The 26,993-nt window shown below is 41.8% G+C and overlaps 2 protein-coding genes across 2 annotated transcripts in view; both read left to right on the forward strand.

Annotated features, from left to right (window-relative positions):
- Window positions 1-13,941, forward strand: part of LOC129091828 (protein TANC1-like) — a 97,628-nt gene extending 83,687 nt beyond the window's left edge. The window contains exons 6-7 of the mRNA XM_054599524.1: window positions 13,546-13,662; window positions 13,835-13,941. Of these exons, the coding sequence (XP_054455499.1) occupies window positions 13,546-13,662; window positions 13,835-13,941 (224 nt within the window). The remainder of the gene's footprint in view (window positions 1-13,545; window positions 13,663-13,834) is intronic.
- Window positions 13,942-19,516: 5,575 nt separating this feature from the next.
- tanc2b (tetratricopeptide repeat, ankyrin repeat and coiled-coil containing 2b) overlaps window positions 19,517-26,993 on the forward strand; it is a 42,901-nt gene continuing 35,424 nt past the window's right edge. The window contains 4 exon segments of the mRNA XM_054598990.1: window positions 19,517-19,622; window positions 24,177-24,258; window positions 24,261-24,359; window positions 25,215-25,463. Of these exon segments, the coding sequence (XP_054454965.1) occupies window positions 19,533-19,622; window positions 24,177-24,258; window positions 24,261-24,359; window positions 25,215-25,463 (520 nt within the window). The 5' untranslated portion in view covers window positions 19,517-19,532.

The raw sequence follows: 26,993 nt of genomic DNA on the forward strand, positions 1-26,993 counted from the left end.
GTGATGCATCTGTCAAAGGGCTGCACTCTCTAATGACAACGTAGGCTCAAGGACCTGTGAATCAACCAGAGTGCGATAAGTGTTTGTTTTTTTTCCGTGGCGAGCTGCTCGGTTTCATGCGTCAGCGTGGGTGAGCATTCAATTGTCTTTGAGTGTGTGTGTGTGTGTGTGTGTGTGTGTGTGTGTGTGTGTGTGTGTGTGTGTGTGTCTGTTGGACTGTGCATGTCTAAGCACAAGCTGTGGGCGGCTAATGGTGCTTGTTGTTGTGTGTCTCACTTTTCCTTCCAGAACACAGCGTCATATGTAGCGAACACGGGTTGCGTACATGGGTTTGAAGTTGGTTGGGACTAGTTTCTCTCCCCCCCCTCCTCCCCTCAGCATGCAGTCGGCAGCAGCTCGTTGTTGAGTACCAGCATCGCCCCATCATGTGCCGGTGAAGTGGTCCCTCCTTCCAGATCCAGTGCTGCGGGACCGCCCGCCTACCTGCCTCCTCCCAGGGGGAACAGCTAGCTGGTGTGTGAACAGAACAAAATGTCTCAATAACAATGTCTGCCAGCGAAACACAAGCACCTCATCAGCAGCTGCTATTGCCGGTCTCAGGTGAATGGTTTCTGATGAGGCGCCTGCAGCCGGGTTTTTTTTCACACCACTTAGTATCTGCACCTGGAGAGGGCTTTGATGAGCTTACTTTGTCAGCTGTCATTCAGGATGCACCGGGCAGGCAATGACACCAACAACTTCAGTTTCAAGGTGGAGGAATGGCCGCGGTGAGAGCGTCCAAGGTGGTGGAACGTTTCCCTCATGGGGTTATTTGAATCTGATGGAGCAGAGTGAATGAGGTCTCATCCACGGTGATATACAGCCTCCCCCTTCATGGTTATGACACAAGGATTTCCGTGTTATTTCTCTCCATCTTCAGATGTTTTAGCTGAGGGATCATTGTCTGACAAGAAGTTGTTATTCAAATAAACTGCAAAGAGAGCAAGTCAACCGGCACAGGAAGAAATAGGTACTTCAAGTCTTGTTAAACACACTTTTAGAGGTTATATAGGCTGCCCATTGTTAGAATACCTGGTGTAAATGTGTACCACAATACAGCTCCATTGATGTTATAGTGTGTTTACCCAGGTTATTCTCGTCTCTGTTTCCTCTGGAGTCCTTGTAGGTGTATGTCAGTATATGTTCTCACATGTATTCACAGGACGAGTCGGTTAAACCTTCTCAGCTGATGTGCCCCACTTTCCTGAAAATCTGCCAAATTAAGCCTCCCACCTTCTGCAGTGGATCAGAGTGATATTGATTTATGTAATTGCTCAATTTCCCTCCCTTGCCACCTCTTGAGCGTGTGTCAGACAAATGGCTTGTGAGCCTGAGACAAGTTATGAAATAAATATGACAGACTGCCTAAAAGCCAACCGACTTTGGTCTTAGTTTTTTAGGGCACACAGTGCATGAAATGCAGCTCTAGCTGGACTAATATTCAATGCTCTGAAAATGACTGTGATGTTAATTTGCAAACCAGTGGATTATAGGCTGTATTCAGCGTTTGGTGACATTATGGTGCCTGGATTTTTGATGCAGCTGCAGGCCTTTTTCACCACTCAATCCTGATTACAAGCTAGCCTGCTGAGTGGCCTATAAATCAAGCATTGGACACCACTGTCCTTTAAAAATATCTCTCTCACTTTGTTTCTCGGTGCAAAAAGGTTAGAAGATGAATCAAATGTGTAGGGAACTAGTTGGAGGGGGACGCGTCATGTTCTGCTGCAGTCCTAAAACACGTACAGTAAATGAGCTAGCATTTACCCTTTGGTTCATCGTCTCAAAATCAATGGCTTTTTTTGATGTTTTTATTATTTTTAGATTACATTATCGTCTCAAAATCAATGGCTTTTTTTGATGTTTTTATTATTTTTAGATGCCCAATAGCTTGCCAGTAAATAGCTTTTCGTTGAATTTTTTAAATTTTTACGTGTCTTAAAAAAGATAATTGCTTACAAAGGGCTAAATCAAACCCAAAAAACGTTAGCACACTGACTAGTTAGCTTCGTGAAGATGACTTTAAGTCGTTCATATATAGCCTAACGTTAGCTTTTTACTTCTGATAATTCAAACTATGCTTCACAATTCACATAAGCAGTCTTCATTATCTCTCTGAAAAAAACCTGTAATCATAAACTCAAGTTTATTTTCTGCAATAATCCAAAAACCAGTGGATCCCATTGGCTTTTGTCTAAAGCGAACCAGTGTTAACTTCTCGGTTTGCCTACAAAAGCACGTCATCCCTGCAGCACTCTGTTGTCTGTCGCAATCATGTGACCCAACATCTCTCGCCCTCGTCTCTTTTTCACCATAAATATCTCCTTGTTCTATTTCCTTTGCAAAAAAACTTCTCAAATGTGAAGAAGTAGAGATGAGTCATCAAGACAGCCAGAATTGCCAACTCTGTAACAGCTTCCTGGGATCTAGAATTACAATCTTTTATTATGCTGAGAAGACGCAGTTAGTGCCGCCATTAGCAAAATGAAGTCATCCTCTTGTGCTCTTGATCCCCCTCCGACCATTCTCCTTAAAGTCAGCTTCCAGAGTCTATGCCAGGTAACAACCGGCAATTAGAAATCTTCCCCCAAAGCTGTCCAAACAGCCACCCTATACCCTCTGCTAAAGAAACGCAAACCCAGACAGTGCCGACCTTTGCAATTACAGGCCCGTCTGTAATCTCCCGTTCTTTGGTAAACTTCTGAAGAGAACTGTTTTTGAGCATGCACCTAATCATCTAAATTAAAAAAACGGCATAATACAAAAGTTTCAGACTGATTATCAAGCAAAACACAGCACTGCAAAAAGTAATACTGTAATGATGATAATAATGATGTCGTGAGCTGAATATTTTATGCTTATTTGACATCAGTAGAAATCTGTGAAATTGCTTATAAGATTTAAATCTTTCTGCAAATACTTTTAGTTCGACTCAGATTTTCATTGTTACAGCGCAGACAGTCTGGCCACCTTCACAGTCCCCTTTGTTAAATCCTGCTTTTGTCGGTTTTCTGTTTAATATATGGGACCTATTTTGGAAAGAAATGTTAAATAGCTCCCAGATCAGTCCTTAAAAAAACAGTTTTTTAAGATAAATCTAGAACTGGCATTTAGTTTAGTTTAGTCGTGGTTAGTTTCTTGGATTGACTTGTTTTTTCTATTATGATTATTTGGTTTTATATAATCATTAATTTTCATATCTGCAAGATGTTTACGTTTGTTTTTAGGAAAATGGGTTCAGATTTTGAATCTAAATACAAAAATTACTATTCTGTACTATTGAACCACTATTATTTTATTTGAATGTTTGATCAACACTGGGGGAGACCTGTGATTAGCCTGCATACTCTACATGCTGTTTTGTTGAAGTTCTTTTTTATGTGCTATTGTATAAACCAAATCAAATCGATACAGGAACTGAGAAACAGTGTTGGTGCTTACAAAGTTTTGGTCTTAGCACAGTGTTTGACACCCTTAATAATGACAATTTGAATGACTTGAGTGGCTTGGGAAGTGTCTAGTTTCCTTCATACTAAACACACTCTTTCGTGATATTGACGATGGCGTTCCTCAAGGAACCGTTCTTAGTCCTTTGCTTTTTTCTTTATACATGATCCCACTTGGGAACATCATCACAATGTGGTTTCCCGCTGTCAGATGATACAAATGCAAAGCACATCAAGGCAACAACTTTAAAACGATATTTTTTTTCCTGGAGGACCCAGTAGAGCGAGATGAGTTTCAATCAATATTTAGCTGTCTGGCCAAACAAATGAAAACTTACACAGAATTCAGAGTGTTCATTCCCCGTTTAAAAATCCCCAAATCATCATTCGTAGAACTTTAAATGACCTACAGCCTCTTTTATATGAAATATCAACACTGAAGTCCTTCACAATGTTATTTCTTAGATCTTTCCAGAATGCCTATTGTGAAATACCTTGCTTATTGATTTGTTCTGTATTTTTATTTTTTTTAATACGGAGACCCATCAATGTTCTTCCTGGCCTTTCATTTAATTCCCAGTGTTTAATGCTTTTCTATGAACATATTTAGCTGTTTTATTTACACAAAAAACATTGCATTGTTACTGATAGTTCTTATTTAGCAAAAGGCTACACCTTTGCATGAGAGCTGCTTTACAAATGACGTTACTATTACTAGCTTACAGTGTGCCGGATGCTTACATTTGGTTTTATCTGTATATTTAGCAGTACCTTTCTGGAAAAAAAAAAAAAAAAAAAATGCTGTGGAGGGGAACAGAGAAACCCGCAGTGTGCTATAAATAGCGATAATAATGATTTGCTTACAAAACAGAGCAGTGGGTTACATATACCACCTCACTGCTTTCTGCGAATGCTGCTGGTGGAGAGCTGAGCAAACATTTCTCTGTGAGATGCACACCGAGGCCTATAGCTGTGTGGTGTTGTGGGTGTATGTGTGTCCGTGCGTATCCAAAGCCTTACAGACCGCTGCACAGGACTGCACAATGACACCAGCCTCGGTATTAACATTCAGCTCTTGTCTGTCTGCTGTTAAATTATTTGCTCAGTCATGTCAGGGAGCTGAATCGCTATTTTGTATGGACGCAATCAGTCTTCTCACTTTGTCTGCGGGATTACATAAGAGCAACAATTGATTACAGCTTGTGTCAGACATGAAATCATCCGGCTTGTCCTGATTTTTTTTTTCAATGGCGAGGGTGTGGTTCTTCAAGTTGAGTGTAGCAGAAAGGATATAAATATCTCCTGTAAAGGCTGATCTCCAGCTGCGACAGAGGTCAAGGCAGCCTTGCTATTATTAGGCCTCTGTATCAAGTGGTGTCCTTGACAATTATGTTTCTCTCGCTTTCTTAAAGCGGTATCGTATTTAACTTTACAGCTGGCTGATATCATTTGGCTTCAGGAGTGCGAGCCTCCCATGACTCCCACTATGCTATGTGATAATATTACACTCTAGGGTTGGGTGATATTTAAATTAGCCCACTGACAATATTGCTTTAAGAGAAGAAAAAAAGATGTAGAGAGAGACGCACATGGATATAAATATCTACCATAAGTGGCCATAAAGTTGCCATAATGTATAAATGTTGTTTAACACAAGGACATGCTGATATCAGTGAATCAGACCAATCAACTGGTAGAAAATGCCGTTGTTTCGTTTCCCCAACTGTTGACTGTCAGGATTATATTTCGTTGCCTTTACCAAAGACCCGATGATTGAGGGTTGACTGTTCTCAGAGGTAAGAGTTGTTATCCGTTTGTTCATTGTGGATAAAGTCTGTGGCAGACCGTATTCTTTTGGATTGTGAGTTTGAAGATGGAAGCAAAGCTTTGTGGTCTTTCCATCTTTAGTCCCGACTTGTTTATCACACAGTTTACAAATCTCTTCATCGTTATCTCTGGCTCACGTTTAAAACCAAAGAAATGCCAAATAGGCAGATTTTGTCTCTTTGCTAAAGGGATCAGACATCTTTCCTGCCGTAGTAAGGGCTACATGGGTAATATCTAGGGCTTTACCAAATAGTTCATTCATAACGTTGACATTTATATTAATATTATTAATAACTTTTGGAAATGTTGCATCAGTAGTCCACCAACTTCCACCTTCTCCCCCATCAATCTCTCTCAAATCCAAAAACACAAAGCGGACAACACCACGCTGTGTACTCGTCTTTATGACTATTTAAATCCTTAGTGCAATAGTCAATATTTAATATAAAAATCACATTTCGTACATTATCAAAATTCACAAAATGTTTTTATCTAACAAAATATCCCTTTTCAATCCATATTTGTCTGTGTTTAGCCTTTCAAAAATGTTGCAATCAAAAACTGTTTACTCTCCTGTATGCACCTGCAGATTCACAGGGCAATTTAACAGAACCATAACTTACATTTATATAACCACAATAGTACAAATTCAGACATATGCTAGCTTGTTGTTCCTTTTTTTGATAGGCTACAACAATGCAGCTTGGCATAGAGAAAGAAAAAAGAGAGAAGAGAGAGACTGAATATAAAATTCACAACAGGTGTCGCATAATAAATATTGTTCTGTTATCTAGGCCAACCAATATCGTGTTGTAGGATAATCATGTCATATCGCCCAAGCCTTTCACCGTCACAGTTCAGTGTCACCCCGCCACCGAAGGAGAGAAACCATAAGAAAGTTAACAGTGGCCGAACCGCTCACCGCTCCGTGTTAACAATAGCCGCTATGCCTCAGCCGCTGAGTCACGGAGGCAGAGTCCTTAAGGAATGAAGGGTTTGTTCACGAGAGCAGACAGCTGCACAGAAAGCCTGCAGTATGGACATAAGTACATACAGTATGTACACAACGGGGATTTAGACCAGCGATGGAATGATAAAAAAATAATGCAGCTTGGAGCAAATAACAGTCCAGTGTGGTAAAATTTGATAAAACAATACCTTATTGATCTCACTGAAACAGTGAGAACAAAAAAATGATAAACAGTACACGTTTTAACACTGTTATAAAGTGCCTTACAAACCATGAAATCATACACAATTTCTAGTAATATGCATTCAGTTACCCTGATAACAATATAGAAATAGAAATCTTTCAGAAAAACCTTAAATTTGCTCTGATGGAGGACTGTTTTTGTTCCACAGCGCTGTGGACCCAGATGAGAAAAAGCCACATCATGTCTGTCGTCACTCGAGTTCGGTCACTAAACAGACGTACAGGCCCTGTGTGAGGATTACTAACTATGTCCCTCTGTCAAGTCATTTTCTAAATCTTTTTAAAAGCCAATCACATTCCAGATTGCTACTCTTGTCCCGAGGCTGGACGGCTATATACAGATTAATGTTTTGTGAAAAATCAATGCGATTTTGGACAAACTGATGGATAAACAGTGCAGAATACCTTACACAAAATCTCCTCTCGCATAGATTCATTTCCTCGTTTGTTGATGTGGCTTTGATGTCACTTGGTTGTGTGCTATTGGTCTAATCCAGGCCTAAATAAGGTTATAAGAGACGTTGAATTAACATCTTTTTGGGGCTTGGGAGAGCTCGGCTAATGAGCGTTGTTAGAAAATTCAGCCCCTCCCTTCACGCTCTTAAAATTCTGCCTGTGCCCCACCTTGCTCTGCTAATCCTCCCAAGGTTGTAATGATAGATACGTGTGTGTGTGTGTGTGTGTGTGTGTGTGTGTGTGTGTGTGTGTGTGTGTGTGTGTGTGTGTGTGTGTGTGTGTGTGTGTGTGTGTGTGTGTGTGTGTGTGCGTGTGCGTGCGTGTGCGGCAGACACACTTGCACACACACAGTACATAAAAGAAGGAGAGGCAGTCTGGCTAATGGACTTGCACTTGCTGATTCTGTTTCAAAAGCTGTGAGTGAACAGCACAGCAACATCTGGTCTGCATTCTTTTTGTTCAACAAGTCAACGAGACAGACACACAAAATAAACCTGTGAGCCGGATTACTATACGCACACTGGGAATAGGCCTCTGGGCCATACATTAAGACTGGTGAAATTAAAGTGAAACAGCACGTCTGAAGATCCATGTTAATTATCAGCTGCATCTGTTGTTTAATTCATCCATAATGTATTCAAAAAAAACGTAATTAACATTGTCAGACTCACGATGGACGGCAGAACCAGAGATATGACCTGCATATTAAATAACATACTTCTACTATCGCAGCTTCCCTTACAATATGCATACTGTTACCTGGACATACTACTACCTCCTCATAAAATGTCTTCTTGAACTTTGACCCTCTTGCTCAAATATCTGCTGACTAAAGGATTGTTGATCAGAAGAGCCAGAAAAACCTCTTGACTTCCATACTGCAAAATGCAACCGGATGTAGTAGAACATCCTGGTATTTATGGCATACTGCAGTTGACATACTACTGGCATACTTTATAGTATGGTAGTGTGGGTGTTGGAATGCACACATTGTCTGTTCTTCTCCCTTAGCAAAATCTGGCACCTACATTACCCACAATGCAACTGGACCACCAACAATTTGGTTGGAGATTTGGGTGGCGACTCTGTCAAAAAATAAAGAAGAATTCTGTGTAATGTAAGGTATAACAGCAGAACATTGTTCAGTTCAACATCTATTTGATTTTGATATTTTATATACAAGTCATATCTTAATACATATATATCAAGATATCCTTTAAAATAATGTGATAATGATTTAAGCACGTCAATCAGCCGTCCTGAAGAATCGAAATATATATAAAATCCCCTTTTCTAACATTTGTAAAAAAGCACAGCAGACAGCATGTCGCCACAACACAAAGGATCATAGCATCAGTCTCTGTTGACAAGGAGAAGACCTTGTCGATACAAAGACGACATGTGTGATTACATTTTAGCAAACGGATTTGGACCTTGAAGCTTTTGGTGTCGGAGTAAACGCCCCCCCCCCCCCCCGCGTCCCCACCACCTTTGAAATAGGTGGACAAGACCCGTCGTTTCCCCGTGCTCTGCTGTTGCCATAGTGACCAGGGCCGCATGCTCCTGTTTCTGTTGAGCTGTGCTTTGGTTGCAGGCAGCTGGGCGATGTATGTTCTCACCCACATTATTTTTTCTTTATGCATGTGTGTTTATGTTAATGCATGCATGTGTGGGCGCCTTAGGGGTCGTATGTAACCGAGACAGCAGTTCAGACATAGAAAAACGTCTCCTTTACACTTGCTTACCGCTCACTCATCTGTAGCAAATTAGAAAAATGATGCCATCGATTATTTGAGTCACTAATTCATATTCAGATCTTGTAATTTATTTCTAGAAAACCCAGGTTGTGTCCGTGGGGACTGGGGTGTTGAAAAGAAGTGCTCCTCCTTCAGATGCACAACAACCTGCACACGTGAATTTGAATCACGTTATTGACTTTCTTTCTTGTTGATGATTTCACCAAAGGCTTTGAGTAAACGCTGAAAACCTCGGGAAAAGAGATCAGCTTCCTTTTCAAAGAATGTTTTATAAACTGTCCATTGTCACCGATCTCTCTCTATCCCTGCCTCCCCCTCCACGTTCTCACTCTAATCTCACATGTGCACTTGCATACATGCCACATGCATATTCATATTCACACCCTCACATCCAGATCATGTTACAAATATCTATTTCACGGCCACGTGCATCTGCACACACAGAGACTAGAGATATTTATTCATAAGCTCATTAGCGGAGTGGATTTGCCTGCTGCCATCCATCACAGTGTCACCCATCCTCAGCCTGGCACACACTGACAACAGAAGACTGCAGGGGAGAAGTCCCTGAGGTTTAGTCTCCTGGAGCCGCCGCTGTAGAGGGGATTTACTCCGATAGACAGAGTCTCACTTCGCCATTTTATGGAGGTGAGATCAGGGAGACAAAAACAACAAAAGAAATGATAATCTCCCATTCACTGTAGTTTATCCAGAAACCGATATTCTGCGGGGGTAAAATGCTTTGAATCACTTTGCATAGTCATTGTCAACTGGTGTTCAGCAGCATGCTAGCTTTTGTAAAAGATTTAAAATGTCATAACTGTTGATGTGTATGCTGTTATTTTTGGTGGATGCTCTTGCAGGCACACTGTCACGTGACAGCTGAGTGCGTCACAGTCTCCTTGTAGCTTCTAACAAGCTAGTGCAAGCTGTTGCAAGCTTGTCACTGCAGGTGCAAGAGGGGCTTATCGAAGTTAGGCAGGATTTTGGTTTGAAAGAGCTCTTTTTTTTTGCAAGAGTGAATGCGTATTGCTTCCTACTTTGAAAGAGAAGAAAGAGAAAAGCAACAGTGTAGAGAGTTTTTTTGTACATAGAAAACAAAGAAAACAACTTACCCAACACTTTCTTTTTTATGAATGGGTATGAACGATGAGATAGTCCTGATCAATGTATGAATGTTATGTAGTGTTAAAGTGTTTTGAGTGGTCGGAAGACTACAAAAAGCGCTGCACAAGTACAGTCCATTTACCAGTTTCTTCAATGAAGGACCCTCATTTTAAAGAAAAGGGAATGCTTTGGAAGTCAAATTAGGAAAAAACTATAACGTGTGTACAATACCATATAATGGTTTTCTTTCATTTTGTTTGTTTTTCTTGCATCTGAAGGTTAAGTAAGTAGTCCTATGAGCCCATGTGAGCTGACAAAATATTCATTCATAGTTCATTTTTAGCATTGCACATTGTTTTACTCTTCACATGTGGATTATTAGTTATTAATTCACTCACTCATATTATAGATTTATAGATTTTCCTCTCAATACCAGCTAAGTATTGTAATAAAAAAAGAAAAGAATCATGGTGAGCAAAATTATCTTTAGGCAAAATATAAAATTGTTGTATTGGACAAGCTGTTGTTTGTCGGGCAGAACACATGAAGTGTCTCTGTCAGAGTTTCTCTCATGGCAGTTGATCCAGTCCAGAATAACTCCGGTCCCGTCTTCCTCCTGGCTGTCAGCTGTAGTTTCTCACTGTGGCATCTGTGCTGGCTCACTTCCTAGATGTGGTCAATTAGCAGGGTCCTCTCCAGACCATACCAACACAGCATTAACACTCTGTGTGGCAAGGGAACGCGTCTACTTTACACACATACTCATGGATCTGAAGGAGTTCTTTATTTCTGCTGCCAAGGATATTTTGTTTTTGTTTGTTTGACTGTGTGTTTTTTCTTGAGTGAGCAGAATATCTCGAATCTTGACAACAGATTGCAGTGGATTGGTGGAAAGTTGGACCATGGGACCATTGGCACAACATTGAACAAGTGCTTAGTTTTTGCTGAAGATTCAAATCAAGGTGCAGGAATTTCTATAATTGCAAAATAGGGCATTTTTAGAACGTTTTCTTTATGAACCTGTGTCTCATTATCCTCACTGTTTGATGATTGATTCCTATGAAACTTGCGTCACACATTCTTGTTCCTATCAGGATGAAATGTAATCACTTAAACAATCCATTCACTTTGAACGTAGCACCGTCATCAACATTCATGTTTGTCCTGTACTTTGGTTTATGCCCAAATACCTGCACAACTTATTACATTCCCATCAGCCTCGGCTGCACGTTCTGTTTAGTGCTAGTTGGCAATGCTAACTAAGGTAGTGTACTTCTTAGTTTAGCATTTTAGCTCAGAGCACTAATGTTCCTACTGTTAGTACAACCTCACAGAGCTGCCAGCATGGCTCCGTCTCAGTCTCGTTCAGATAAAATAAAGGATTACATGCTCCCTTATGGCTTGAGGAATCCTAGCACTGATATATAACATAAAGCCCGTTAAACCCTATTAGATTACCAGCATTTGAAGAGACGTCATTGTCACTAAGACTGAGGCAGAGACGTCTTTGAACTGACATTTTGAAGACAATTGGCTTGAAGTCAGCGGACATTGATGGCATCTGCTTTTGTGCAAATTCATAAGGGAGGACATTCAAATATATATATATTTTTTTATGGCAAGTTTCGAGGATTTATCTGCCAAAGTCTGCACTGCTTCTATTTCTGTCTATCGTTACATAACTTCAGACAGGGGTGGACAAATGTTTTTGAAAAAGTATAGGAGAAAAATCACAGGCAAAACAAAAGAGAATTTGTAGTTTTCAACCAGCTTCACTGCAAGAAAATGATTGCAATGGTCCAATACATACAGGTACATATGTTACATTTGACTGCTGCATTTAACCTCATCCTAAGCATTTAGGAGCAAAACACAACTAAACAGTTCAACAATTCAACATTACAGTAGTTTATCGCTGTGCTCATATATTACAAAAGGTATTTCTGTATCATATCATATCATTTCTGCTCATAAATCTTCATTAAATGAACTCTTTTAAACTCTAATACAGAGCGTGGCCTAAGTGCCTGCTTGAAATATTATGATGTTATATGTAAATCTGTTAATAAGTAACGCTAAAACAGGTAGAAATGACAAAATATCAGTTTCTGTTTATGGCCTAAAGGCTGTCTATTATTATTAGGAGATAAGAGATATTAGCAGATGTAAATCAATAAGTCTAATATAAAAATGTAACAAACAGAACAGGCAGAATTAGTAAAATATACGTTCTCTGCAAAGAGATAATTCCACTAGATTAAGATGACAGATATAGTGTTTAAACTAGGATGTGCAATGTACAAACACTGCAACTTAGTTGAAACATGTTAAAGCCATAGTCTAGTCTTAAAAACACAGACATGCTTTATACTGGCATTAGCTGTAACATGAAACCCAAACAAAAGTGTTAAGAAGCTTGTTGCCGGAATATACGTTCCAGCCGCTGTGACTTCCTGCTCGCCGCGCTCCGGTTCATCGGATAGCTGTGGACATGTGCACTCACCCGTAATAAGAATGTTTAACAGTTGCAGCGCACAGTACATAATCTATTTTAAACCCTCATTTAACCAGATTAACCAATTAAGAACAAATTATGCTCAGATCCTGCCCAGAAAAGTACAAAAAATAAAAGGAATAGGTTGAACAAATTCCCTCTATTTAGTTGATATTAGCCAAATTCTTTTGCGTGCTTGAGGTCGTGTCCAACTCAATTAACATAGATATTATTAGAATAGGAGAACAGATGCTTAGATATCCCAAAAACCTGCTGTATTTGGAGGTCGCACCTCAATAAAATGTTTTATTTTGTCACACTTTGTCTGCTGTAAATCGCTCTGCTTACTGTATGAATCCTAGCACAGCTGTTCTACTATGTAACGAATGCCGCTGAATGAATCTTCCTGTTTGTGCAACAACTTTTCTCCGGTATACAGACTCCCTCTGTGCTGTGAATTCCCGGTCCTAGTAGCCCTCCATGTATGCACTCATGATACCATAAGCCAGCCTGGGTAACAACGCTTGCAATCCATGCTCCGTGACCAAGAACCCAGAAAAAGATCGTGTCACAACCACCACCCCCGGCTTTTCAATGCTCTCTCTCTCTCTCTCTCTCTCTCTCTCTCTCTCTCTCTCTCTCTGAATTTCTTGTCGAAAGGGACTCATTTGATGTCTCAGACTTTGTGCTTGAGTCAGGCGAGAGAACATTCCAAAAATGGATCTCATTTGCATTCTTGGTGTGATTATGACGCCGGACAAATAGACACAACATTTTTCTTTTTTTTTGCAATCCATCTTTTCAGCTAAAAGGTCCATCTTTTGTGGCACTTGGGAGTGAAAATGAAGGCCTTTACAGAAGAAGTGTGGTGATATTTTCACATTTCAGTGGTTGGTTGATGCTCTGACTGCCCATGCTGCTTGTTTACTTTAGCTTTATTTCACCTAAGGCAAATAAACCGCTGCCTAAGAAAGCTTTCAGGATGTTTCAATCATGTTATCAGTGTTGCTGCTTCAAATTCATAAGCTCTCTATCTTCCTCCCTCTCTGTCCTGTCCCTGTCACTCCTCTCTTTCTTCCATCTCCCTGATCTGTGTATATATGTGTGTGTGTGTGTCTCTCTCTCTCTCTCTGTGTGTGTGTGTGTGTGTGTGTGCATGCCGTCCTCTCCTTTCTCTATATGTGTGTGTGCGCTTTCTGCTCCCAGCCCCTCTGCGGAAAGCAAAGTTTGTGGAGAGCCCTCGCATTCCACAATCAGAGCTTGGCTCCCCTACACACACCTCCACCACTGCCAAGAATCCAGACCTGGACTCGTACCGCCCTGGTAAGTTTTTTCTAGCCAGCTCAAACCATCATTTTGGTCCTGTTACTTTTCTGCATGTTGGTTCCTGTCTGCGATTGCAGTAGAGAGATATGTAGGGAGAGTTTTGCCTGCTATTGCAAAGACAAAAACATTGCAAAGGTCATTAATGAAATAGCTCTGCTGGTGCCCACAGTGTCCGTCCTCCTTGCCCCCCCCACCCCCCACCCCTTCGCTGTGGCTCTAATCCTCCCTCGCTGCTTCCTCACTCCGCTCTGCCTCTCGGACGCAGAGCTTGTTTAGGTGCCACCGCTGCTTTTCTGTTAACTTCACAGTAGGCGGTTGCTCGGTAATCCTGTGGACAGTCTGGATTTCCTTCTCCCCCCCCTCCATCTATCCTCGTCGAACCTCCTCTCTCTCCCCCTCCCCGCAGTAAAGCAGTTCACTCGAGGATAGCTCTCTGCCGAGCTTCGGTTCTGGTATATATCTGCTTTCTCATCTCGTCTCTCCTCTTCCTGTTGCCACGGAGAAGCGCGGCTTTAGCTTCCTGACCTGTCTTGTTGGCTTCGACCTCTGGTGTCTGTAAGGACTTCTCCACAGAGTGGGACGATGCTGAAGCACCACAGGGTCGGATAAAGACACGCGAGCAAATAGTGATGGGAGGTCTCAGGACTTAACTGTTGAAACTTAGGGAGGAAAATGGTCGAAAGATTGCTTCCAGCCTTCTCCGTCTGCCAGCCTCTTCTGCTGAGTCTCTGCTCAATGGGAGCTCTAAGTAGGTGATCTGTTTATGCAAATGTACTAGAACAAACTCCTGTAGTATTTGGTTTTATATAAGTCTAAATAGTGTGTAGTACCTGAGGATAGGCCCTTTTAGTTCTGGTACCTGGCTTGTTTTTTAAATCTCATGGATGAAAAACTGTTGTCCCTGGCTTTATTTTGCATCAAACCTGTGAAATAGACTGTGAAATAACCGATCAGTTCTGTGATGAGCTGCTAAAAGCTACTGCAGATGTGACATTTCAGGGTTGAGATGGTAATCTCTCTAGCACCATTCAGGCAGGAAAACAGTTGATTGGAACAACAAGGAATTGTCTGTCTGTGCAATAACAACTTGAGCTGGAGAGGAAACAGGAGGGATGAGATGAGTTTTTCTGAGGTGAGGACTCACACCCTCCCAAGAGGGACAGATGGACATCTGAGCTCCTAACAAGGCCTCCCTGGCATGAGGGCAGCAGCAGGGCAACGACTTAAACATCTGATCGCATGCCAGTCAGCACTCTGCCTGACAATCCTGGAGGATGTCAGGTACCAGCTGATCTGCTTTTTTATGGCCTACAAAGAAATTTGTGGTCTCATAAATATGGTTTGTGAATATTTTGTGGGATGGCTCGTAAAGTTCACCACCAGCCGCCGCCCTTATCATCAGAGTGAAAGCTTTTCTATTGATGGAGGAACTCAAACTCCCTACAGTGACTTCCCGGACTAGTTGTGGGCGCTGCGGATAAAATCCTTTTATCATGTTGTTTGTTATTCTATACGTCACAATATCCACATAAAGTTTACTTTGAGTTGAGTTGAACTTTTTGCAGTCAGTGTTATGTTAAATAAGAAGAGAGAAAAATACATAAAAACAGACCAAAGTGATATGTTCAAGTACATTTAAATGCTGTTTAATATGTAATTTAATTGGTTGTATGGAAACGATTTCTCCATCTACGGAGATGGACTACTGACGACATTTTGACGAATAAATGCAAAAATTGGGGACACCAAAAATGTAAAACATAGATGTCCCTTATTTCATTTAGACACATGATTTACACAGCAGAAATGTGAACAGTAGTTAAAAAAAAGCAACAACCAAAAAATATTGAATTTAATGCCATTGATTTTGGGAATTTTGGAAATTCAACAAAGCATGCTCATATAACCATGATATCAATAAAATGTATTAAAAAACACAACACACCATGAATATATAAGATAAGCTTAAGACAAGACCAAAGGTGTACATTTAAAAAGTCAAATAAACTAAACATATTAAAATAAGCCAAATGCAACCAATAATTACTAAATAAATCATTAGCAAAGGAAAAAAAGTGTTCAAGACAAGTTTGTAAAGTGTTCTGGAAAAACAAAGGATTAACTGTTAATGGATTAAATAACAAGATAACAATGTGTATTTTGGTTATTGTAGATCACACTGATAAATATCCAACATAAAGCAGCCCTACTCATTGCCTAATTGGCCAAATACACAATTCTGTTATAGGATATAAACCGTATAGTAAATGTCTGATGATGGTCTATATCATCACATCAACCTCACCTAACTAACCCGGCATGCTGGCGTGCTTTCATGTATAAAAACCTCCAAATTCTGTTGCATAGATACCATCACCACTGTGCACACGAGGAATGTGAAATTCTCTCCTCTGATCTGGTGATTAGCTCTCCAGCGGCTGGTTTTCTTGGCGATGTGTTCGCCTGAGAATACCTATCTGTGTGGCTATGTTCACTCTTGTTCATGACTTTCCTGAAATATGTGTGAATCTACCTCGTTAACATTCCTTTAGTTGTCAACAGTTACTCTGCGAGTTCATTTTCACCTTTCCATCTATATGTGCCACGTCGTCTGACTCTTTCTATAAATAAGCGTGGGTTGCTTTGGAGATTCTAGTCATTGTCTGTAAAGACGTATGTGTGCTCTCTGTGGACTTGCTCTTGAGGAAGTGGAAGTTAAAGTGGCCAGGTGGAGGTGAGATCAGAGTGTATGTTTGATATGAATATGTGCCATCTCACCTGCAGCCCCGGTCCTATTAATACCATCTCCTGTCCTGTCCAGTCTCCTGCCTGCAGCACACATGCTTCTCTCTCTCTCTCTCTCTCTCTCTCTCTCTCTCTCTCTCTCTCTCTCTCTCTCTCTCTCTCTCGGTGCGCAAGGGGCAAATCTGTGGTCGGCCGGGGAGAAACAGATGCGCTTGCACAGAAACACATTCCTAGCTGTGCGCAAAGATAGTTGCCATGGCAACCATCTGTCTCCTTCGCAACTCAGGAATCCAACGGAGAGGAGTGTGCGCGTTCATAAATATATGTGTGTGTGTGTGTGTGTGTGTGTGTGTGTGTGTGTGTGTGTGTGAGGGGGCTGATTTAGAAAAATAAGAGATTTTTTTCATATTCAAATTTTATCATTAAGGACCCTCTGGTGTCACTGTGATGAGAAACGCCTGAAGAGGATGTTATGTTCGTAATGCTGTCACGTAGCTTTGAAGCGACATAGATGTTTGTCTTCAGTGGCTTCTGTAAGATGTGCTGTATGTGATTGGCATTATATGTATTTTAAAGAACAAAAAGAGCTATAAACGGGAAGAAATCAAAGCATTATACTGCCACAATATGGTAATGCATATATCCCCTTTGATAGGAGCTCATTAGTATAAGTTACTGTGAGGGAGGTTTAAAAACGGATGATGTTGTTGGAAGTTTTTTGACCTTTTACATTTTTGTAATCAATTTGACAGTTCCGTGATAATAGTTGGGTCTGAGCTGTATACTTGACTACTTGTTATTTTTGAGTGTGTGGCACTTAAAGACACAACAGGATCGCCTATGTTTAGCTCAAGGGAGTTACTCTAAACTCCAGCGTCCAGAGTAGAGATTTTGCTCCCACATCTTTTTTTTTTAAAGCACAGACTGTTCGCCCATGCAAAGGGTTGTCCAACAGCTGTCTGCGAACAGAAAAAAAAGAACAGAAAGTAACTAAACAGATATAGTACAGGCAGACGGAGTGAGAGAGGAGTGAAAAGGACGCAGACGAAACACTCAGAGGCGGAGAGAGAGAAACAGACAGAACCCCTGTTTGGTCACAGCCGCAACCCCCCCAGGAGCAGTTGACTAATCAGTGCTAATGTATTCACTGCTTGCCACTACCAGTCTGTCAAGTTGGGAGCCTTCACTGCCTCCATGTCCAGACGTCACCGGCACACATACAACACACATATGTGCTGTGCCGGATGGATTGATGTTCGTGCTTTTGTTCACCTGCAATCTTTTCCTCCCTCTGAAGGCCGAACGTCTCATCCATCCCCCTGCCATATTAGCTGCGAAGGAGGTGGAACAGTAATACCGTTTACCTACATCTTCTCCATTACTGCGTTCGGCTCTCCTTCCTCGAGGGATGCTTCGGGGATTTAGTGACCTTGGAGGCCCGTCGTAAATATATCCAGCTGCTTTACTGAGCCTAATGCGTGCTGTGATTACCTCGTTATTGGTTGCAACTGTTTTTTTTATTGAGGCTTGGACACGAATTGTGCTTCAAAGGTTTTGTTTTTTTTGGTTTTTTTCACCCTCCATAAGAAGGTGCCAGTCTCTCTTACTTGCTCAAAGGGACTTGGAGTCAATCTAATGAGGATCCTGACAGTCCGTGCATGAGCGAATGGAGAGGCTTTAGATTGGCCTGTCCGTCTGTGAGTCTTTAACCGGACGAGTGAGAGAGAGAGAGGCCAAAGGCTTTTAGACAAGCTGTCTGTCTTCAGAGGGTTTGGTTGTGGCGGATTGGGACTTTTTTCTAATGGTCGTCAGTCAGTACTTCATGTAGCTACCTGCCAATCTGGTCCGACCTGCCTGGCAGGAAAAAGAGCGGGGGAGAAAAGAGAGAGAGAGAGAGAGAGAGAGAACCGGCCCTGCCACTCTGTCTCACTGCTGTTTATTTAAACACCGGCGATGTGGTGCTACTGGGTTCAGTGTCATTAATGTCTCGGTCAATTCTCAGGCTCGAACGTCCAATTCCAGTTTGTAGACGGCCACTAGTTACCCTGCTGGTTGTTTAAAAAAAGAGTAATTATTCAGTTTGTTCTGCTCAGAGAGTGACACTGTCGGGAATAACGTGAAATTGATATTGAGTTGTGCACCTTTAGGGCATGATAGCCAGGTGTTATTAAAAAACACATGACACCAGCAGTGAGGTTTTTTATGGGTGGAGAGTAACCAGGTAAGATGAGGTCATTTATTTATTCCTGGTTCCTGTTGCAAAGATGACAACCGTAATCCCTCAGTGTGTGTGTGTGTGTGTGTGTGTGTGTGTGTGTGTGTGTGTGTGTGTGTGTGTGTGTGTGGTTTGTGATCATCTGATCATCACACAAGCTCACCCTGGTGTTTTTCTTTCCTCTCTTTGGAGCGAGGAGTCTCTGTAAACAGGATAAAGAGGTGGATACACACCCACTTTGTCTTGAAAAGCCACACACACACACACACACACACACATACGCGCAGGTGAAGGGCGTATCTCATTACGTCACTCGAGCTGCAGCGGTGATGAGTGGTGCGGAAGGAGCTGTCTTCAGTGTGGAAGCGGGGTCTTTTTTTACTGTTTGTTGTAAAGGAGCTCTAAAAGGATTCTGAAGGGATTTGTTTTTGGGAGTTCATGTAAGAAGACACCTCAGCGGAGATGTCCAGCTGTGGAGGAATGTGCCTGTAATGCACAGCGCTGAGCGGACGGAAAAGTCAGGTAGGGTAGGTTTCACATCGAGCACAGGTGCTGTGTGTGTTCTGTATCCGGGTGTGTAGTCGCTGCTGTGGTTCATACAAAGCCGGTGTACCAGATACACGGCGTGTTTCAAGGGAAAGAGGTGGCGGATATGAAGATATTTAAAGGATGTTTGTTTTTTTGTGGTTGAAAACAAGCTGCTGTTCTGTTTCAACCCACAACTTACACACATTTATTCTTTCTTTCTCTCTCCTCTCTCTCTCTCTCTCTCTCCCCCTCTCCCCGCATGTCTTCCTCACCCCTTCCCCCCCTTCCTCCTCCTTCCTCCTGTCTCTCTGCCTCTGCAGGGGAGTCAAGCCATGAGCTGGGCCCTCCTCCGTCGGTGGATGAGGCAGCCAACACATTGATGACGCGCCTGGGTTTCCTTCTGGGAGACAAAGTGAGCGAGGGGCCAGCCGGTACCCAGTACAGCATGGAGGAACCCGAGGCGAGACAGGTAACGGTCTCACCAATGAAGCTGAGTGTTTTTACCACAATCAACTGTGTTTTAAAGAAGATACTTTTGTCTGGTATCTTTTCTCCAAAAGCGTCCCTTTTGTAGACAAAAAGCTTCAGATTGTCTTAAGCCTCAACATAAACAATTGGTGCCAAAACTCATGCTTTTAGTTTTTATATCCCCTCGTGCTTTTGTTATGGTTTATCCTTATCTAATTCTTATTGTGTGTGTGATTTTGACACATTTCTATCATGAGATGTCGTGCTTTGGAATTTTAACAAACACCCGGTCGACTGATTCGATCTGTTTTGACGTTTATCTTCATCATATCTGTGTTTGCTCTCAGTTTTGACAGATCTTTGGCTGTCAGGGTTGCCGGATCAAAAGACAGATTCAGAATGTATCACAGCCTCTCCATCAAGCATCAGATAGCTCCCTGTCTAATTACATTTTTATATAAAGAAAGCAATGCTTTTAATCATTTATTTCCCACCTTGCTTTAAACTTTGCCTATTGAAAGCGAGTTTCTTGAGTTGCGGGAAGGTTCAAGGTTTCCCCTCCTGCACCGCAACCTTTCAATTTGTGAATTTTGGCAGTTGTGCAACAAACCGCTCTTGGCACACCGGGCCCGCTCTGAGCTCTGCAGCAGATGCCCTCGTTTCTCTACCTAAACCTAATTTGACAGGTATGAATTTTCCCAAAACGAGGGAAGAAAAACAGAGGTGGCAAATAGAGACTGAAGGAGAAATAAGGAGGAGTGGTTGTGGAAAGGGGGGAGAACCTGTTGCTGAAGCGTTCAAAGCCTGCATAGGTATGGGTTTGCACTAAAGCAGTGTGGATAAGCGATTAGACTGATGGACTGCCTGTGCTTGATGTGAGCGCTGCTGTAGCAGTGGGGGTGTATAAATTGAGAGAGGTTTATTCAAGCGGCTCTTTTTAGAGACGTGACTCACACTAGCACCCCGCTGCATCGTGCACACAGTACAAACTTATTATTTTAGCTATCTACCCCAAATACTGTTCTCCGGATTGTTAGATTCATTAACCAACACCAAAAAAGAGAAGATTGCCTCCAGACACCAATCCATCACCGGATTTGAGAGTGGGCTTTTGTTGTGATTTTCCTAATATGCTCGGGATTTGGTGGCTTTCAATGGAGAGGAAACGTTTCAGTAATATAGTCGATTCACACATGTGATCTGGATATTTTCAAGATGCTGCAAACTAACAATGATGCTGAAAGTCTTAATGTTTGTCATCATCCCAACCAATTTGCTAACCATTTCTATACTGTAGTTAATTCACAGTGAAGTCAAGCATATAGCAACCTGCTTTGAATGCAATAAATCTGCATTAGGTGAGGTTTATCTTTGCTTCTTTTCTGTAAAACACCAATCCACCATCTTCCCTTTGACATGGTTGGATTCCCACAATAGCTGGTGTCTCTGCTGCGAGACCTCACCAGCTGACGGAACAAGGTGACCTTAACTTGCAGGGAGTGCAGTTAATTGCCTTCCACGCTCTCGTGCTCCAGCTCCCTGAATAGACGCAACGCTCCGAGTTCAATCCAATCCTCGTGCGCCGTTTGAGGTCAGGGCCTTCACGATGGCGAGGCTCGTTAGCGCAGCAGAAAGCGCCGCGGTGCTGCTGTGTGTTTGTGTACGTTTTGTTTGCTCTGGGGTCAAGATCCTGTAAGCATGACACTCCCATCCGTGGCGATAGAAGAGTACGACGGTGTCTGAAAGATGGCCTCGATCAGTCACAAGCTTAGCAGAGGTCATGTGCTGTTGTGGACAGAGTGTTGACCAGTTTACAGATGTCACAGTTTATAATTCAAACACTAAGCTAGGACATCTGAGCAGCAAACACTGTCCCAACCTTTATAAAGCTTATAAAGTCCAGTTTGTTGTTTCAGAGAGGCGTTAATTCATCTATATAGCTTTTACTAACGTCATAGTTGGTGTTTTCTAATATTCTTCCCCACTTATTTTTTTAAAGAGGTGGGAAAAACACAAGACCTCTTAATATAATGCAGTCCAACTTATTTATACCTCTCTGAAAGGGACAATCAAAAATGAACATAATTGTCTTGTAAAGGTAGAATGTATGGCTGTGTTTTTGAGGTTAGATTGGATGGATTGTAATGAAGGTTATCTTTTTCATGATCCCCAGAGGATGAATTTGGATTACAACTGTTGGATGAATTGTCTTGAAGTTGCTTTAGACATTCATGTCTCCCTCAGGTTGAATTGTTAAAACGTTGTTGATCCTCTGACCTTTCATCTAGCACCATCATCAAGTTACATTTTTTTGTGGCCAAATACCTACGAAACGAATGACATTCCCATCAGCCTCAGCTATGCTTCGTGTGTTAGCATGCTAACATGCTAAAGTAAGTTGGAACAAGAAAACAAAAACGATATCAGCTAAACATCAATATAATAGAATGTGTATTAGAAGTTGACATAGTCACTGTCACGTTGCAAGACAAACACGGACAACTCCCAGACCATACAACTCTGTGGTATAAACCTGTCAATCACAAGGTAGCCCCGTCCTAAAGCATACTCAGTTTTATGGTCTATTTGACTCTAAATGGACCATAATTTAATAAATGAACATCATGCTGTAGTGAAAAAAACTTGAAACTAGAGATTGAGACCATAAACTCATGTTTACAATGTTTACTGAGGGAATAAATCAAGAGAGAAGTAGAGTCATTTTCTCATAGACTTCTATACAACCAGAGGAGTCGCCCCCTGATGGACAGGAGAGAGAATGCAAATTTAGGGCACTTCCACGTCGGCTTCACTTTTCAAACACAGAGGTTGCCGCCTGATCAGCATGTTAGCATTGGCATAGTGAGCATGTAAGCATGCTCAGGTTAGCATTTAGCTCAAATAGACGCTAGTATTGTTGTGCCTTCATTTATCATAAAGAAATGTAAAACTGCTTCCATCTTTTACATTTTTCTATGCTTAATATCAAAGTGAATTGACTATATTTGGGTTTTGAACTGTTGGTCAAACAAAATAAATAAGTCGAAGACAAAATGATTAATATATTCATCAGAATGAATCTAATAAATAACAGTAAATAGACCGCATTAATGTAGCAGTTGTTATACCAAAGAACTCTACATTCACACACACAGAATTGGCCCTTTTCACATGTAGACCAAAGGATCAAACCACCAACTCTTCAATCAATTGACCCTCGCGATTTATCTTCTGAGCAACTGCCTGAGAAGCCTGTCATCACATAATTGACGGATCAATGCATGAAAATAATCGCTAGTTGCAGCCTTACTCCCGAGTGTATTTGTGCGTGGGCGCGTGTATTAGCTTAGTGTGTCCCTTCAGTCTTCCTCCTGCAGATTAAACTAGACTACATTTAGCCTTGAGCACCACTTCAGCCCTCCCGTTCTCTCCGTGTTCACCCCAGCGTTGGCCTGAACTCATCAGCAGCACCGTTAAGGAGAGCCCTCCATGTGTTTCGGTGTCTGATACACATACGTAATCGCTTGGCAACCTGGTTGCACTTGCGCCTCTGCACTTCCGTGGATGCTGCATGCATGTATTTCTGTATAGATGTTTGTGTGAGAGTGCGTCCGTGGGTGTTTGCAGCAGCAGATCAGACGCAGCAGAGTGGTTTTTTTGTTGTCCCCCGTGGTCTCTTGTCTCCAAACCTGAGCCGACGCAGAAGAGGGTTATGTCAGGTTGCAATACAATGCAAGGATGGGAAGAATGCATATTCAGTGATTTATTTCAGTAAAGCATTTTAATGTTTAACTGTATTGTCACCATGGCAATGAAGAGGGAAATGTGCATGACAATGGGTCTGTCAATGAGGGGAGGATATGTTCTCCTCTGGACAAAATCATTTCCAACAAATCCTGCATATTATTGAGCTCTATCCAAATAATAATATCCATTTGAAGTGATATAAACTTTCAGAAGAACTACAGTGTACAACCTCACATGTGCCATGGGACTGTGCTGAATCTGATTTTGGAAATGCCACTCCCGTTAGTTTCTAAAATGGGGAAATTACTGATTTCCTGCATTTAAGATGTTGCAGCTCACATCCCTGTTGTGTGTCAAATGTTTTTCTGGTTTTTTTTCGTTCCATACTCCTCAGCTGCTGTAAACTGTGTTGAAAAGTACATTTGTAAAGTGTTTTTTGGGTCTTACAGGTGCTATTTATTACAATTATTGGAGAAAAAAATTGTTTTTTGTTCGTGTAAATATAGTTTGGGTGTGTAGTGCCTGCTTTGTGTGTAATTTGTGATTTGTGAAGCTCTCTAAAAGCTACACATTATTATTTGTTATGCTTGTGGGAAAGAAAATCCTTTGAAGGACTGACTACATGGAGGCAGCGGGGGGTCTGAGCTTTTAAAAACCACAATATTGAAGTGACATTTTGCTCTGAATGAGACTCCGATGTTAAAAGTTCAAACATTGTACTTTGCCTTTTATACCTATTGTGTTCTAATTGAGTTATTGGAACCAAACCAAGCTTTTAAAAGGAACGTGTGTATGTGTGTGTTTAAAGGGCCAGAACCAGAGGATCAGCCCGTGCTCCACCCTGACCAGCAGCACTGCCTCACCCCCTGCAGGCAGCCCCTGCTCCACCCTCCCCCTGCTATGCCTGGCCAGGCCGGCAACAGGGACTGCGCCTACGGCTCCGTCACCAGTCCCACCTCCACCCTGGAGAGCAGGGACAGCGGGATTATCGGTGAGATCTGCACACACATTCACAAAGAATGGAGTCCTCAAAGGATAGAACATTGCATTATTTTATATTTTACTTCTTTGTTTCAAGAAGGGATTTCTTTCTGAAGAATTACAACATCCAATAACCCTTTTTTTAATGTACATATGGGCATGACTGTATATTAAGAACATTCATTTATTTTGTGGAAAGCTTTCATTTTTTAGATTTCAAGTTTACCTTATTTCAAGCAGATAAGGTAAAGCTAGAAACCAAAAGTCTTGAATTGGATTAAATTGGATTTAACCCCCCAAAAAGTACAGAAAGAACAGAAGTAGTCAACTTAACCTGATGAGACAGGAAGCTTCAAAGTCTGGTACACCCGACAGTTATGACTTGTGACAGTCAGTGGGAACATGCCTGAGGTTAAAGCTTGGCTCCCAAAATGACTCATTCTTTTCTCCATTGCGCCTTAAAATATGGTAATCTGAAATGCTTTTTCCAAACCACAAACCGTACCTGACTTCACCAGTAACGGTGGTCAGTTTCCAGTCAAACTGGGGGTCATGAAAAGTCACAACCAGTCCGTACCGCTACAGGAAGACTATCCAGGTGTGCATGTAAGGTTGACAGGAACTGCGGCATTCTTGCATTGTCAGCAATAAAGCAGGTGAGATGGAACGCTCTCTGAAGCACTGATTTCCAAACAGGTGTTTACTTTCAACAATGGAGAACACCTGCAGTGTGATGGGAGCATGTTAGGTGATTCAGAGCTGTAGATACGTGTAAAAGCAGAGGTTGGAAGTATGAGAACTTATCTAACAGTCGTAGCTTCATATGCAACATATCGGCCCTGACGACGTCGTTGTTCTGTTGCAGCCACGTTGACCAGCTACTCGGAGAACATGGAGCGAGGCGGCAAATACGGCGAGGGCTCCCGGGGAAACCTGAAACTGTGGCAGTCCCAGAAATCAGGCATGGACTCGTTCCTGTACAGGGTGGATGAAAACATGACCGCCTCCACCTACAGCCTCAACAAAATCCCCGAGCGAAACCTGGAGAGCATGTCCTCCCACTCCGCCCACTCCATCCCTCTGTACCTCATGCCCCGCCCTAACTCTGTGGCTGGTGAGTCCCTTCCTCTTTCCTTCCCTTCTCCTATGAAAAAGTGCCAAAGAAATAAGGTCATGTATAAGTGCATGGACATGCAGTATACCAATTCTGCAAGGGTTATCTGGCAAAATTGGATTGAACTGTTGCTTCTTAGTCCCTTTTATATTTCTGACTCCTTTAATGCTCCCCTTCTTCACTCCTGAAAAGCTTCCTTTCCTTGCTTGTTTCCTCCTGAGATGAGCTGTGATCCTTTTTCCATCCATCTTCCGTAACAGCTTATCCAGTTAAGGGTCGCGGGGGTGCTGGAGCCGATCCCAGCTGTCAATGGGCGAAGGCAGGGTACACCCTGGACAGGTCGCAGGGCTGACATATAGAGACAGACAACCATTCACACTCACATCCACACCTACGGGCAATTTCAGAGTCATCAATTAACCTAAGCTGCATGTCTTTGGACTGTGGGAGGAAGCCGGAGAACCCGGAGAGAACCCACGCTGACACGGGGAGAACATGCAAACTCCACACAGAAGGTTGTCTAGCCCGGGAATTGAACCCAGGCCCCTCTTGCTGTGAGGCGACAGTGCTAACCACTACACCACCGTGCAGCCCGTAAAAAAATGTAAAAAAGCAACAAAAGTAGAGGAAGGGATTGATATTTTGAAGTCAAAACCTTATGGTGGCTTTTGAAGGGTGGTCTGTATGACATTAAATCTTAAGACCTTTTTTTTTTTTTTTGCCTCCTACTTAGCTTACAAAATAATACTACTTTTAAGAATCCTTCACGTATCCTTGTCCCTCATTGTAAGAGAGACGCATTTTCTGCAGAATCACTATGTGACCTTTATTTTCAGAAGAAAATATGCATGGGAGTAAATGTCAAGAGACAAATCATTTTTTTGATCCCGTTTGAATTGTGCCATGATTTACACATATGTTTGTCAATTCTAAGATCATTTGTCAGGAAAGTCTCATTTTGTTGTTAAAACTGTTAAAGACTGTATAAGACTTTATTAGAAAGACTACACACCCATAAGTAGCGTAAGAAGCGGCTTTTTGGAGCTACAATGATATAATGTTACTCATACCAACAACGGGTTTTGCTCGTTCTTTCACTTCCGGGCTGATAGAAATAGTCTCTGAATCAGGTATGATAACGTTACATTTGTGCTTGGAACATAGCCAAGTTAACTAGCTTTCTAGCAAGTCAAGATAACAGCCATCTTGGTGTTGGTGGCGAATATTGTGCAAGACGAGATATAATGATGCCACAAGAAACTTACAACAAACTGCAACTTTTCTTAGCGTGCAAAATGATCTTTTAAATGAACAAACATCACATGGCATAACTCAAACAGGATCAAAACGTGATTTGTCTCTCGCCGTTGACTATCGTGCATATTTTTTCCAATACAACACCGGAAGGAGAGGGGACTTTGCCTCTCCATTAGCAGCTCTATTATGCAACTCATTCAGATTTTAGCCATGATTTTCACACAGTTTTGTCAATTATTGGGATGTCATCCTGCATTTCAGGAGCAAAAGATT

The sequence above is a fragment of the Anoplopoma fimbria genome, chromosome 5 (assembly GCF_027596085.1).
Source record: "Anoplopoma fimbria isolate UVic2021 breed Golden Eagle Sablefish chromosome 5, Afim_UVic_2022, whole genome shotgun sequence".
NCBI lineage: Eukaryota > Metazoa > Chordata > Actinopteri > Perciformes > Anoplopomatidae > Anoplopoma > Anoplopoma fimbria.